The sequence below is a fragment of the Lactuca virosa genome, chromosome 6 (genome assembly GCF_052849685.1).
Source record: "Lactuca virosa cultivar CGN04683 chromosome 6, Lactuca_virosa_CGN04683_v6, whole genome shotgun sequence".
Taxonomy (NCBI): Eukaryota; Viridiplantae; Streptophyta; class Magnoliopsida; order Asterales; family Asteraceae; genus Lactuca; species Lactuca virosa.
Genome location: NC_136431.1, coordinates 245343615 through 245359352, shown reverse-complemented (window position 1 = coordinate 245359352; position 15738 = coordinate 245343615). Strand labels below are relative to the sequence as shown.

At 35.4% G+C, this 15738-nt stretch overlaps 1 protein-coding gene and 1 non-coding gene across 2 annotated transcripts; both read right to left on the bottom strand.

The window, feature by feature from the left end:
• Nucleotides 1-7318: 7318 nt before the first annotated feature.
• On the bottom strand, nucleotides 7319-8212 carry LOC145122416 (uncharacterized). Its single transcript, XM_079058020.1, has one exon. It carries the CDS (start codon nucleotides 8210-8212, stop codon nucleotides 7319-7321), a length of 894 nt encoding a protein of 297 aa, XP_078914146.1.
• A 5481-nt stretch (nucleotides 8213-13693) lies between these two features.
• Nucleotides 13694-13800, bottom strand: LOC145123040 (small nucleolar RNA R71). Its single transcript, XR_013714920.1, has one exon. It is a non-coding gene; the product is annotated as a small nucleolar RNA R71 (small nucleolar RNA).
• Nucleotides 13801-15738: the final 1938 nt, after the last annotated feature.

Here is a 15738-nt window from a genome sequence, read left to right as displayed (position 1 = left end):
ACAATGGTTGTTTATTACTTTGATTACTATGATGCATGTCTTGTGATACTAAACATGACGTCCTCCGCCCCCGAACGTTTCCGCCGGTCCGGTTTGGGGGTGTGACAGATTGGTATCAGAGCATTGTTTATAGTGAACTAAGTATATCAACCTATAAAAGATATAAAACTATAAATACAATGTGGCCGAAGTGCTCTGGATAATAATAAATTTTAAAGGTATAACAATACCTTATAAAATTATACATACATGCTTATATATACTAGAACAAGTATCACAAGAAGAACATAACAGAAGGATTTAAAGGTTTAACATTGCGGTCAAGCCTGGACAGTTATGTAATCACATCTGGAATCAATATAGCCTTATCAACTATATTCATTTGAGATGTGACCGACATGTGTTTGGTAGTGATGTGGTGTTGCAACAGCCTTAAAACTTACCTAACTTTGTTCAAGGAATTTCTAGATCAGTACATAAAGTTAAAATACTATGGGAGTATTTTATGATACTATAAGACAACAATAAGTTTAAAACATACCAAGTTCAATACATTAAAATACTATAGGAGTATTTTAGGCACTATAAATAATTTATGTGAGAACTTAAAAGACCCTTCTGGTAGGTCTATGATTCTGGAGTGTATACTTCCAAAGTTTTATATAATTGAGATTTTATAGGCTTAGAATTTGTGATCTATGCTCCACTTCCTGTTCCATATTTGGTTGTGGTTTTAGAGTAAGATCACTTATTCGAAGGTCTATTTAATCTTAAATTATATACAACTTGTATATATTGCACAATTATAGGAGGACCTGTAAAGGATCACCCCATGATGTTACACTTAAACTCATAAGTTCTTTAGACATCTTATTCTCGCACGACGAACCGAGATAAATATAACCACTTCTTCATAAGCAGTCAGCAGAAGAGTCAAGGAGAAACAAGAGCAAGTTCATGAGAAGTTTTCTGAGAAGGATCAGCCAGAGAAACTAAAACATCCTATGCGTCACACTAATAAATAATAACCTTAATTGACTTAGTGAGTTAGTGAATACACTACTCACACTATGTGTTAAATCTATTACTTTTCTTGCAGCCAGTAACAAATATTCAGTTCACAGAATTTCATTCGAGGATAACCACTTCTGATTCACGAAGTTTATATTATATATAGACTTTCATTATGAATTATCTTCCAGAACCCTATGAAAGTCAGAACCGGAGACACTAGGAAACAAGGATAACTTAGTTCAAATATCACTCGTACAAAACCCACTTCAACTTACTATCATGGACATATATAAGAAATGTTGACAGAAACATTGAGAATAGTCCAGTAAAGAGTGAAATTGTTTGGTACATTTATGTTGATAGAATACATCTAGTGATGACCATCATTACTCACGAGATCATTCTTTGCCATGCAACAGAATCATGTCTTCACAAGAAGGAAACCAACCAACAGGCGAGTCACCAATTCTGCAGATAGATTCCACTACTTTTCAGGCTGCTGTCATAGCTGCTGTGACAGCCGTCATGGCACATTTTGATGCTATTAACGCCAGAGGAAGCGAAAGTGGTGCCAATTATGCTAATCGCAGTAACAATCACGGGAACCAGTGAGTGTCTGTTGACAAAGACACCCCAGACCATAAACCTAAAAACAAGAAACAAAAGAAAAAGGGGAAAAAGTCGGTTCAAGGTTCTAACAAGAGACGACAGCCTCTGACTACCCCTGTGGTCACGACATCTGGTACTTCATCTTCCACTACAATCCCCGTCAAGCGATATGCTGGAAATATCCCGAAGTGCAACAAATGCAACTACCACCACAACGGAGCCTGCCGAGAGTTACAATGTAGAAATTGTAACAGAAAGGGGCGCACTGGCTGTTTCTGCAGGGCGCCGACACAGCCAATCCCCCAAGTAAAACAAGTATGTTTCATTTGTGGCGAATTTGGACACTTCAGGAAAGAATGTCCAATGGAGAGAAATGACGAAGGAGTTCGCTTCTGCAGAACTCCGACTCAGCATATCACTTCAACCACCGATGTTAGTATAGTTCAGGTATGCCATGCGTGTGGTGAGATGGGACATGCCAAGAAAGACTGTCCAACAGAGAAAGGTGACGGAGGAGAAGGAGGAATCTAACTACTTGACATAAAGGAGTAACAAAAGACCCCTCTTTTGAAATTTTGGTATGTCTTTTAAATAAAATTACTTTAAAATTTCATTTATATTTATATATAAGATTAAAACTTTGGGGAAAACATTTAAAAGTAATTATAATAACTTGTTCAAGTCACAGTATTCACAAGAGAACTAAAGATCCGTTCAGGAAAGCTATGATGGCTTAGTATATACATTAGAGTTGTGCAAAACTAAGGTTTTGCAGACTTAGAGTGAGTAATTCCTCCTTAATTCCTGTTCCTTGTCTGGTTGTGGATTTAGGGCAGAGTTACTCAGTCGACCGTCTTATTAATCTTAATTATACATAACTTGTACATGCCAGGCGATCATAGAAGTACCAAAGAGGATCGAAACCTAAAGGACTGACACTAGTTATCAAAACACTTGCACTATTAGTACTTGCTTATCGCGGTACGATTTGTGGCAGTGGTAATAACAAGGAAAAAACAAAAAACACTAGAACGTTTACACAGAGTACATTGTCGAACACATTCGGAATACACCGTCATATAATCAACGTTTCTTTCAAATCGGCCAAACCTTGTTCAGTAAAGAGTCCGTTGTTATCATTCGTCATGAGTTGGCGAGGTCCTCACCATACTAAGTTCATATGTTTACAACGCCTCGACCATCAAATTCATGAAACTCTCGTCATTCGTAATGACAGTCCGACCCAGACCTCGGAATCGTCTACCTTGTATCCTAAACCCTGAAGTACTCATGCGAAGAGTACTTTGCCCTCCGAAGCCTTGCCACCGTATATTCAGCAGACTTTCCCGAAATACCACTCGTTCAACAGATCAAGTTCAAGTACAGAGGCTAAGGACGAATACAGCCCACCTATCACTATTCAGTGTATACGCAAGGGTGGTATATGATTTTGATTACGCAGATTTAGTATGTGTGCTTCCGCCCTATCTCCTGTTCCTTGTTTAGTTGTGAATATGGGGCAGAGTCGCATATCCGACCGTCTTACTAATCTTAATCATACATGACATGTATACACGAGGTAATGATAGATGGACGAAGTATGAATCCTATATGAACATTAGGGAAAAGTTCCCAGGTCTACGAGTAGGTATTCTGTCAATCACAGGAGTACAACCCCAGTGGTACTGCTTAGAAAGCTAATTTCGGGAGGAAATTCCCTTTAACGGGGGGATAATGTGACAACCTGAAATTTTTTTCCTTGTAAAGTCAAGCCAATCAACCAAAAGTCAGACTTAAGTTCATTGCCTTCTAGCCTTGTTTAGGGTCATTCTAATGAGTTTTAAGCCTTCTATATTCAAGGAATGAGTGTTAGGAAGTACCTGCTAGAGTTACTATACAACATTCAAGCCTTAAACACCACCAAAAAGGAGTTCACGACCATAACACATGAGTTTACGGCCGTAAACTCATGTCTGGCCGTAAACTCCCCCCTTAAGTCTCATTTCCTTCACTTTTCTTCATTTCTTACACTTTCACCTCAAGAACACTTGATTTCTCTCTCAAGTATCATCAAGCCTTTCATCCTAGATCTTCAAAAACGTAAGCGTTCTTCCATCTTTGAGTTGTTATCCTTCTTAATCATGTATCATCCTTTGATTCCATCCACAAAAATCAACTCTTTTGTCTACATTTCCATAATCATCATCTTTCACCAAGAACACCAAGAACACACACTTGTTCTTGGTGGCCAAAAACTCCTCAAAGGCCCTCAAAAGTGTGAGTATTCCATCTATCATCTAGTTGAGCCCTAAACCCTTCAATACACTTGCTATCTATTAGAACACTTGAACCTTTTAAACCCCTCTCCTTTAAGACCCAAAAAGGCACCATTTGGAGAGTTTACGGCCATACACTTTTAGTGTGGCCGTAAACATCTCAACACCTCCTAAAAAGTTAGTTTTGCTCATCCTCTTGTAGAGCAATAGTCCCACAAGCTTCCCTATCATTCAAACACCCTCCTGTGCACCTTTTACCATGAGTTTACGGCCGTAAACTCCATGGCCGTAAACCCATGGCTGTAAACACCAATTAGTGGCCTTAAGCATCCCTTAGATGAATCACATGTGATTCTAACACTTGGTCTAAGTGTTTCTTAGTCCCTAAAGGTGTTTCCTTGCATGTATTTACTTCTAAACCCTATATTCATGTCAATATATGCTATTATATGTCATTTAGGATTCGTTTGTGTCTCGAGACTTCATTCGTGGAACTTCTCATCCTTACAAGTAGCTGCAATTGAATCACCCATATAAGGTGAGTTCATACCCCTATAATCAATCTTTTAAATGTTTTAAATGCTTTTAAGGGGGGAATAGAAGTAGAACACAATGATAATTGTGTAAATGTTTTGTGATAAACATCATTTTAAGGATTACTTATGTGTTATTAAGTGATCAATTCATTGCAAAAACTCTTTTAAAAGTTATATTACTTTATGGTTTATAAAACTCTGTTTTTAAAGTGAAATCATAACTTAGTAGATAAATGAGTCCTTATTTCAAGGTAGTAACAATTCAAACAAACATACTAGAAAACCATAATAGGTATAGTTTAGGGATTCAGTTCATACTATAACTAGTACAGAGAGTTCATACTATAACTAGTACATAGAGTTCATACTATAACTAGTACAGAGAGTTCATACTATAACTAGTACAGAAGGAACATACTATAACTATAACAGAAGAACAAGTCATGAAATTACACAGGAAATACCGTTTTTGCATAAACTAAAGTACGAATACCACATACATGGTTTAGCAAACACAAGGTACAACGTCATACCGGGTTTCAATAACAAAGGTACAAATACAACGTAACAGGGTTAGAAAGCTTGAAGAATGACACTTACGTCATACCGCGTTTCAATAACAAAGGTACGAATACCACGTACCAGGGTTAGCAAACACGAAGTATGATACAAGAAAAACATAAACATATATAAAAACTCAGGTTCAAAAATATGAAGTAATAACATATCATTTCGGGTTTGCACAAACAACGGTACAAATACAACGTACCAGGGTTATCAAACACGAGGTACAACGTCATACCGGGTTTCAATAACATAGGTACAAATACAACGTACCAGGGTTAGCAAACACGATGTATGATACAAGGAAAAACATTAAACATAAGTAAAATGTGTAACATAAACATTCAGTTATAAGGTGACTTATAATGCTAACTTTATAATTTCTCGGGAGATACATCTAGGATATATATTAATTGAGTCCAACAGATAGTAGAATGTGTGCCTTCCGCTTCATTCCCTGTTCCTTGTTTGGTTGTGGGTTTAGAGCAGATGCACTCAATCTACTATCCATTCGATCTTGACTATATATATACTTCATATACACCAAGTAATCATAAGGAGTACCAGGTATAGGTTAGGTCATAGTATACAAATTCAATACATCGTTTTCTAGTACAAAAACATATTTTTAGATAGAACATTGAGTAAACTAAACTAGAAACTTAACAGTGAAAGGTTTAATCCATTTTATTAAACCAGTACAACTTAAAGGACCTTAAGTGGTTAATTCTATAATACTTTAGTTTACACATCAGGGTTATATATATGTAATATCCGACAGATAGTTAGATGTGTGTTTTCCGCCTTACTTCCTGTTCCTTGTTTGGTTGTGGGCTTAGGGCAGATTCACACAATTAACTACCTGTTCGATATTAGATCATATATAACTAGCGTAAACTAAGTGATTATAGAAGGAACTATTGTGGTTACAATGTTTTTACTAAAGGAACTATTACAGTTTACTCCGTGAGTACCAAATGAATGCACCAGAGTTATATACAATGAAGATCTAACAAACAATGGGATGCGTGACTTCCGCCTCATTCCCTGTTCCTTGTTTGGTTGTGGGCTTAGGGCAGATTCACACAATCGATTGTTTGTTTGATCTATGTTCTATATAACTTTTATTCATTTAGTACTCATAGAAAGGATTGTAGAGTCATTTAAACTTATCTTTCATCACATCGGAAGGTATAGGATCTTCTGAGGAACAGGCGAACTTTTCTAAAAGAGCTTTCAACTTACTAATACATCACTTAAATACTTATGAACTCACCAGCTTAAATGCTGATCTATTCTTTCAAAATAACTTATATTCTCAGGTAACTAGTAGACAGGTACATGTGTTGGCATTCAGAAGATGGAGCATAGTAGCTTCATGTTTTGTTTTGTCATTTTCTTTTGTAATCTATCTTATGTGAAACACATACTTTGTAAACACTTTAATATTAATACAATGGTTGTTTATTACTTTGATTACTATGATGCATGTCCTGTGATACTAAACATGACGTCCTCCGCCCCCGAACGTTTCTTCCGTTCCGGTTTGGGGGTGTGACACAGTAGAACAAGACATGATTTTATTGAAAGGTAAAGAATAGAATTTTGCCAGTATACAACCACTACAATCAGAAATATCACAAATGTTCAAATGACCCAAAACACCACTAGATGCTAGAAAACTGAAACGTGATAGAGACACATGTCCCAAAAGAGAATGCGAAAGATAAAACTCAGACGACAAAGGACTCAAACAAAAAGAAGACAAATCATTGTTAGAGGCAGTAATATTATATACTTTGAGAACCTCCAATACATACAGTTCCCCCACTCGACGGCCGATCCCAATGACCTTCTGGGTGTGTTGATCATGTATAACACAGACAGAATCAGAAAAGAACACCCAGTTACCAGACTTACATAACTGACTGACTGAGGCAATATTCAAAGTAAGTTTAGGAATGTAATAAACATCAAGGAGAGTGATATGATAAATAGAGACATACCTAACACCCTCAACTAGCATAGATGTATAACTAGAAGACATAACAGAAATAGATGACACATGTGACAAAGAAGTAAATGATGGTAAATGAGGAGTCATGTGATGGGTTGCACCAGAATCTAAAATCCACAAAGATGAGGGAATACCTGATGTACCGAATGAAGTAGGACCAGAATGAGACATGGATGCAGACATGGCAGTGGGATTAGAGGCCAAATACTGTCTCAAACTCTCAAAAACCTTAGGATCCAGTGCAGATGGTGGCATGTTTCCAAGAAATTCTGTGTCAACTGGTGGTGTAGCAACAACAACAACTATGGAGGACGAGGTGTCCATGGAGGAGTACCAGAGGAACGTGGCTGAAACTTCTGTTGACCATAACTATTTTGTTGTCCCGAATGAAGCTGACCAAATTTACCCTTGTTGACTAACAATGGACACTGAGCTTTCCAATGATTTTTTTGTTTGCAGAATACACACTTATCATAAGCAACCCTTAAAGATTGTCGAGACTGATTAAAGGAAACAACAAGCATAACTGGAGTGGAAGTAGGAATGGAGGTTGCTTTAAACCCTTTGTCTGCATGAGACTTGATACGAGTCTCTTCAGCAATCAACTCATGAACAAAAGAATCCACTGAGGGAAGGGGAGAGCGATGAAGAATCGTTCCACGTAGGCCTTCAAAATTAGAACGCAAGGCCATCAAGAACTGGACCAAACGTTGTTCTTCCCTCCTAGAAATGTAAGGCTCAAAATCTTTTAACTCTTTAAATTCAGTAAGAGCCAATTGACCCCTCAAATCAGACATAACAACATCGAAATCTTGAATGATCCTATCATTTTGTTGAAGAGCACGAATATCATATTCTAACTGGTATTGTTTAGCAAAATTGGACTGAGTATACAGTCTCTCCAAGTGATTCCAAACTTCCTTTGTTGTGTCATATTTAGCCAACTGCATACTAATAGACTGAGTAACAAATATATTAATCCAAGTAGTGACCTTGGAGTTATCAGTCTCCCAAGCATCAACCAATAAATCAAAATTCTCAGCTTGAGGCACTGTGGGTTTGGCTTTAGTCCTGGTGACATAGCCCCACATATTCTTCCAACGAAGGAAGTTCTTCATAATGTAACTCCAATACGTATAATTCTTTCCATCTAGACGAGTACTAATTGACTGAAGGGAATCATCCTTTCCAGTCATGTTGGCAATGAATAAATAACCACAATAACCGTATAACAATCTGAGAATGAGAGGAGTAACAAACCAGCGGAAGCAATCAATCAGACAGCAAGAAATCAAACAACAACAACGAATTAACAGCATCAGCAAACGAATACCATCAAACAAACGAATATCACCAACGAAGAAGCATCAACAGTTTGAACGAAACTGTTATCGAAACTACTACAGTAACCCTAGAAAATTTCGATCCGCGCCACAGATGACCGCTACAGAGGCTTCTAGCAACATATCAAACCTCCGCTCTGATACCATGGTAACATTGCCATATGTTTATGATAAAGATAAATTACAAGGTTTCTCAATGAAAGCATCAATGCTACAAATAATAAAGCAGATATAAATACTAGCTAGACAAAACCCAAATGGGCTAAAGACTAAAGGGCCCATAAGCAAGTGGGCAAATAATATATAGGCTAACAACGATCACCGCATGGATTTCGACCCCTTCGAATGTGTTGCAAAAACTCAACCCCAATACCAACCCGAATCCCAATCTCAACCCAAAATGCAAGTCATGTCTCAAAAAAATGGAAGCCCCCAATGGAACTTAGGTGCCGAAAAAAGAGGAGGCATTGGCCCATGCGTAAAACCCATATATATATATATATATATATATATATATATATATATATATATATATATATATATATATATATATATATATATATATATATATATATATATATATATATATATATATATATATATATATATATATATTCTAACTAGGGATGAGCAAAGGAACCGACCCGAACCGGACTCGACCCGGGAACCGAACTAGGTGGAAAATAGGAACCGAACCGGACCGGCAGTTGTACCGGTTCCGGTTCTTGCCGGGTCTTCAATGTTGGAACCGGGCCTCAAGAAATAGCAACGTACTTTGACAAAAAACTTCGGTTATAGTTTCAGTTTTTGCCGGGTCTTGTCGGCTTCTTGCCGGTTTTTGCAGGTTCTTACCGAGTCTTGAGAAATATTTCGGTCTGGTTCAGTTCCCGATTTTGGGCCGGTTCCAAAAATCGACAATAATATAGTATCCGTCCCGACCCGACCGGTTCCATCAGGTTCCGATTCCGGCCGGTTCCCCGGTCCATATGGTCATCCCTAATTCCAACCATTTTAAATACATAATTTTTCAAAAAAAATAAAATAAAAAATAAAACATAACCATCATCGGAATCAAAGGATTGGTGTTATAAAAGATACATAACCATAGTATAAGAGAAATTTAATACATATAAAGACTACACTAGGTCTTCCAAAAATGCTTGTTGGCTTCTAATCGTTTACTTGATAACTAAACCTTAGTACATAGCAATTAACAAAAAAAAATGAGATCGGGGTCTCGTGAGATACATGAGTTTTAGAGTCATAGTATACTAATACAAAAGTATGTAACTTTTGGGTTTTTATTCAAAAAATAGTTTCAAAAACAAGATTTTAACAACGGAAGACTTTAACATTTTTGAACAATTATAAACTAGTGATAACCAACCATGGATCTTCTTGAAAAGTTTGGAAAGAAAACAAAAGAAGAAGAATAGAACAACATTTGTAGACTTTGGATCCTCTAAGGGAGGCTTGGAAGTTGATGTAGAATATGAAACCTTTGAGACACCAGCATGAAGCCAACTTAATTTAAGATGCTAGTCTTGTAAAACTCTTAAACTCTTAAGCTTAAAGTTCATATCCAAATATGAATTTCAAGAGAGAAAAGGTAATGCAAATATTCTTCAAAAGATGAAAAAAAGTGAGAGAGTATACATGCACAATGCATGTTACGTTTTTGGTGTCTCTAAAGCCTTCACTTAAAGTACAATCTTTACACAAAGGGTCTTCCACTTTTTAGTCAAACCATGCACATAATGTTCCTTATGCTTTCTTACTTTTGATTAAACTAATCAAAAACCATAACTTGTCTCTTAAAGAGAAAGCTATCTTTTTGACTAGTAAGAAATATATAAAGTTAGTAAAATTTTTTAAACTCTTCTATAAAATATAAACCATAACTTTTTGGTAAAAGAAAAAAGAGTCTTTCTAGTCCAGAATGTTGTACATGACTTAATATTTATACCATATGAATTATATAATGTTACTTGCTAAAGAAAATTAATATTTCCTAGAAATAAATAATTTTCAATTAATTATAAGAGTTTATTGAATATTTATTAAAATCAATTTCTAATAAATAATCAAATGTATCAAGTTGTTGTTAGTGTGACCCTTAGGATCATATGTTAATTAGCAATATCACTTTAATATGACTCTTAAGCATACTAGATCTTTCAATCTCCCACTTGCGCAAGACTCACATTAGACTGATATAGACAGTGGTAAACGTCTAGCAGCATTACACTGCCCCTAAAACCATACGACTTGTGTGCCATTCTATCAATTCCTAATTCCCCAGAAGCTCAAAGCTACAATTGGTGTATAAGGTAAATTTATCAGTTATCCCTTTGTCACAGACATCATGTTGAACATGAGATACGAATCGACTAACCTGGATTTCAACTTTTGGTAAGGCGCCTTAGATGTCTAACTCTCAATACATAAAAGGATCAAATCCTATCTTGACTACATAAGCCACTTTTATAGTTCACACTAAACCTGAAAATGGCTTTTAAAACTGCCCGGTTAAGGACCAACATTTGACAATATCAAAGCACAACAGTCCCTATACTGAAGTGCCACTATGTATATCAGGTGTTAAGGATACAAAGATAGTACATTTTAATCAAGTATCAGTCATGATAGCGATCCATGAGATGATCTTAATGAGGGTAAGTTCAATACTAGTTCTCTGAAAAGTACCTATGAAACTTGGTTACAACCCATTGCCTACCTTCATCTAGTTAAAGTCAACCAATCTAATTCATGTTGATCTTACTTCATAATTGCCCCCACAACTATAAACGACTATGAACTTTTTGAATAATAAGATTATTCATGGATTAAACATGTTAATATAGAACACAACAAGTATTGATGTTATGATCATATCCCAGTATATCAAAACATTATATAATAGTTGTTGTCACAATGTCCCAATATCTAAATACTAAATCTAAATCAAAATCCCATTTCTAGAATAATAAAGTCTTATAGCTGAAGTGTGACTATTCATACTTAGCTAAGAAGAAGGACTTTATTAATGGGTTCGACTAAACTTAATTTGTACGAATTTTGCGAATACTATTGATGTGTTCATATTTATCATGTATTTTGTGCATATTTCAAATACTGTTAGTTACAATTATACTTATGTTGAAATCTGTTTTGTAGTAGCAAAAACATGCTCGGGATGAAAAGGAAGCAAACGAGGAGTTAGAAGCAGGAAAATGTGGGCTGACAAAAAGAAGGGTTGACAAAAGAAGACCACGACGTGGTGATCATCAACCACGATGTGGAAAATGGAAGATTCTCGACTGGTGAACTGACTTGGAGAATACGGGATATCGATGAAGACCACGACGTGGTGCCTTTTAACCACATCGTGGTATTCAGAAATATGGTAACTATAAATTGCCGAACATTAGGTCGAATGGGAAGACTTCTGAGCGATTTTTTGAGAGGGATTGCGACTAAAACCTTCTGGAAACCTTGGAGAAGATCAGAAATCGATTGGAGCTCAAGAATTGAAGAGATATAGAAGAATTCTATATAGATCTATTCGGTTTGCTTAACATTACTCATGTATAGTCTTATTTCGATGGATTTTGTGTGTTTTTCTGCTATTATGAAAGGCTAAAAACCTTAAACTTCTGTTTGGTGAAGATGAACCTGATCCTTATGTGTTGATTTCGATTTATGGATCATTTATGTTGATTTTACTTGTGTTTGATAATCAAATCCCTATCAAGTTTTAGTTCTAGTTTTTCTTGCTTATTAATCAAGTTCTATGTGATAGTTGATCATTCTAATTGCATGAACTTGTCACCTAATTTTTTATGATCATTAAATAATTAGAGTTAGGATTAATCACATCTTAGATAAGGTAAATAAAGCTAGTAATTTTAACTGTATTAGAGAGCATAATTAATCTTAATTTGTGCTTGGTTGCTTAACTTGATCATAGGCAAGTAGTTGTTAGATTATCATTCATAGTCCAATTTGTGCTCATTATCGATTCAGTGTTTAACTTGTGCTTGGTCATCGCATGGTAATTCATAAATTGGTATATGTAGATATTTAATCATAATATATAGTTAACAAATTGGTAATCAATATAATCAATCCACTAGAAATCAACCATAGGAGAAGGTGAAATCGGAACTGAACATAAGTACTCTTTAATATTGAAGTAAATTTGTTTTCTTTGTTTTCTTAATTGTTGAGTTTCAATAGTAGTTTAATTTAAGTTCATCTGATCTTGCAAAATTAGTAAAAAATCCTGATTTAAGTTTGTTTTCCTAGTATAATTAGAAGTAGTTATTTTAATAAATTAAATTGTGTTCTCTGTGTTCGACATTCGACTTAGCCCAACTATTCTATAATCCGACTAGGTACACTGCCTATAGGGGCATAAATTAGTTAAGTTAGTTAGGTTATAAATTTAAAGCCAGTAGGTACTTCTATGCACGTCAAGTTTTTGGCGCCGTTGTTGGAGAACGGCTTATTTGATTTATAGTTTAATTGCTTTTAATTATTTGATCCTTTTTGTGGGGTAAAAACCGCAAAAAGTTATTTTTCTGCATTTATTTTATTTTATTTTTCTCTCTGAGCAGCAACCACGTAGTGGGCATCTTGGCCACGTCGCAGTTAAGTTTCAGTCAATTTTTAGTTTAGTAATTTTTATTCGTTTTACGCGTGTTTGTTTTATTTTGAATTGTTTCAGTAATTTATGACCAGATGATCTAAAACTCCAATAGTTCCACCACTTCAAGATCTAAAATCAACTTTAGCAAGAAGAAAGACAAGAAGGTCGACGAGTCAAGTAGCACTTTCCAATACAACAAATTCGAGCTTTTTGAGAAGACTCCAGCCAAGAAAGAAGTAGGTTACACGTTAGGAACATAGAGTGATATGGACGACGACATTAAAATCGAGGTTGAAGAGATGGCGGACATCACGAGAATGACTATGGGAGATTACAAGAAGCGGATACATGAGGGTAATGGACCAGGGCTTGTACCACCATAGATCCTAGTTGAAAGAGGTTTTGAGATCAAGGAGCACATTCTATCAATGCTCAAGGACATACCTTTTTCTAGGAAAGAATACAAAGAAGCATTCAAACACATCGATGAAGTAAAGGACATTGCAAACTACTTCAATGCTCCAAACGTGTCACGAGATTCAGTGTTACTTAGGATGCTTCCGGTGACATTTACCGGAGAAGCTAAAGTTTTGTTGAAATCACTCGTGCCCGGATACATTACTACTTGGGCCAATCTTCGTGAAGCCTTTACTGAACAATTTAGGTTACCTTTAAAGATCTCAAAGCTAAAGAAGAAGATTCCTAATTTTCAACAAGAAGTCGTAGAATCATTATATGAAGCATGGGAGATATACAAGGGGTTGCTTAGGAGTTGTCCTCAACATGATCTAAATATCCAAAAAGAAGTGTCTATTTTCTATGATGGGGTGAATGTTACAACAAGGCAACTTCTTGACTATCAAAGACCAATGACAAAGAAAGAACCGGCCACCAATAAAGAGTTAATAGAAGAATTTGCAAAGCACTCACGCGAATATCATAACCCATGTGAAGATGTTACTATAGGTAAAGGAGATGGTGGGAACGAGAACATGGCTGCAATCATTACTATACTAAAGAATATGGATATGCGAATGACGAAATTGGATCAAACTATACATGCCATAAGAGTTGGATATGACGATTGCCATGGGCCACATTTAACGAAGGATTGTGATTTGGATGAGCACGAGAATAGGAAAGTGCAAGTGTTTTACTCTAGTGGTGATAAATATGATGAATATGGAGAAAGCCGAAAAACGAGTGGTTGCCTTATGATAAGTACAAGAAGCAGAAGACTAGTGTGGGGTAGTTTGATAACGCTTATTTTATACATATATTTATGGCGTTTTCTTATTATTTTATAATATGTTTTTATGCTATTTAGAACTAAAAGGTACTTATAATTCTTTGAATTATAGTTTATAGATATAACATGTTGCTAGAGCGAAAAGCAAGCAAACATAGCTGAAAAAGACGCAAAAAGGAAACTGTTGGACAACTTGATCCCTCTTTAGTGTTTGGCCATATCTCATGACTCGTAACTCCGATTGACGAGATTCAAAGTATTCTGAAAACTAGACAAAATTTCGTAAAACTTTCTTGTTTTGAGAAAATGTTGATTCCAGGTCACCACATCGTGGCAACGCCATAACCATGACTTGACACATCACAAAAATTTTGTCGATGGAAAGAAACAATCTACCACGGCGTGCCAATCCTTTTGCCACGTCGTGGCGACGTTAAAAGACATAAATAGAGCCGGAAATTACCCCTAATGATATATATTCAACCATAATTCATTCCCTATGGAAATAAACCCCCAAACTGCGATTTTTAGAGTCTAAAAGGCTGTCGGAGGGCCGTTAAGCTGATATGGAATGAGGATCTGATGTATTCGAGAGCTGATTCATGATTTGAATCATTAGGTTTGTTCTTTTGACCATGTTTAGCATTCCATGTGACTTATTTCATGTTTTACTTTTTGATTTAGGGTTGAAAACTTTATTTCTTTGTGTTAGACTTGATAATTTTTTAGATTATGTGTTTATTTGCTAATTTTGATTATATATTTTGTTTATTTTTTTATGATTGCTTGATGAAAGATCCTTATATGTTAAAGTTTCAATCTTTCTATTTATTTATGAGTATTGTTGGGTTTAGATGATCATCTAGCTTAATGTGCTTGAATCATATGAGTTTATGAGATAAATTTTTATGACTAGTGTTTTGACCAAAAACCTAGGATTAAATAGAAAAATTTGTAATCTTAATGTGTGAGTATACATGTGATGATCATTCATGTGTAATAGCTTCATGATCCCTGATGCTAACAATTCAAGTCCCTCATAATACGAACTAAACACTCATTTTTAGGATAATTAGTTCACTTGATCACTGCAATTAAAAGTCTTGAAAATTAAAGGATTAGTTGTCTAGACTCGAAAACTAGTCATATTAGGATTCAGTGAATAAAGACTAAATATCAATTGATTTAGCTCATGTTTGATTGTTGTTGAATGAGAAAGTGCTGACTGGGAAAGATCTTTTTAAGTAATATATTATGGCTGAGTAAGAAACCATGCTGTTTGATTGTACATCTGACTGAATTTGTTGACTGATGCAAAATGACCATTTTACCATGATGCTCAAGAATCTTTTTATTAAATATACTATTAATCAAAAAATTTAAAATTATTTTATACATGTAATATTAATATAAAATTTACTATTAATAAAAAATTTATAAAACTTGATAGAAATATAAATTTTATACCAAAGTGTGGTA

Coding starts and splice junctions, on each gene's coding strand:
- LOC145122416 (XM_079058020.1), bottom strand. CDS start 8,212: ATGACTGGAAAGGATGATTCCCTTCAGTCAATTAGTACTCGTCTAGAT.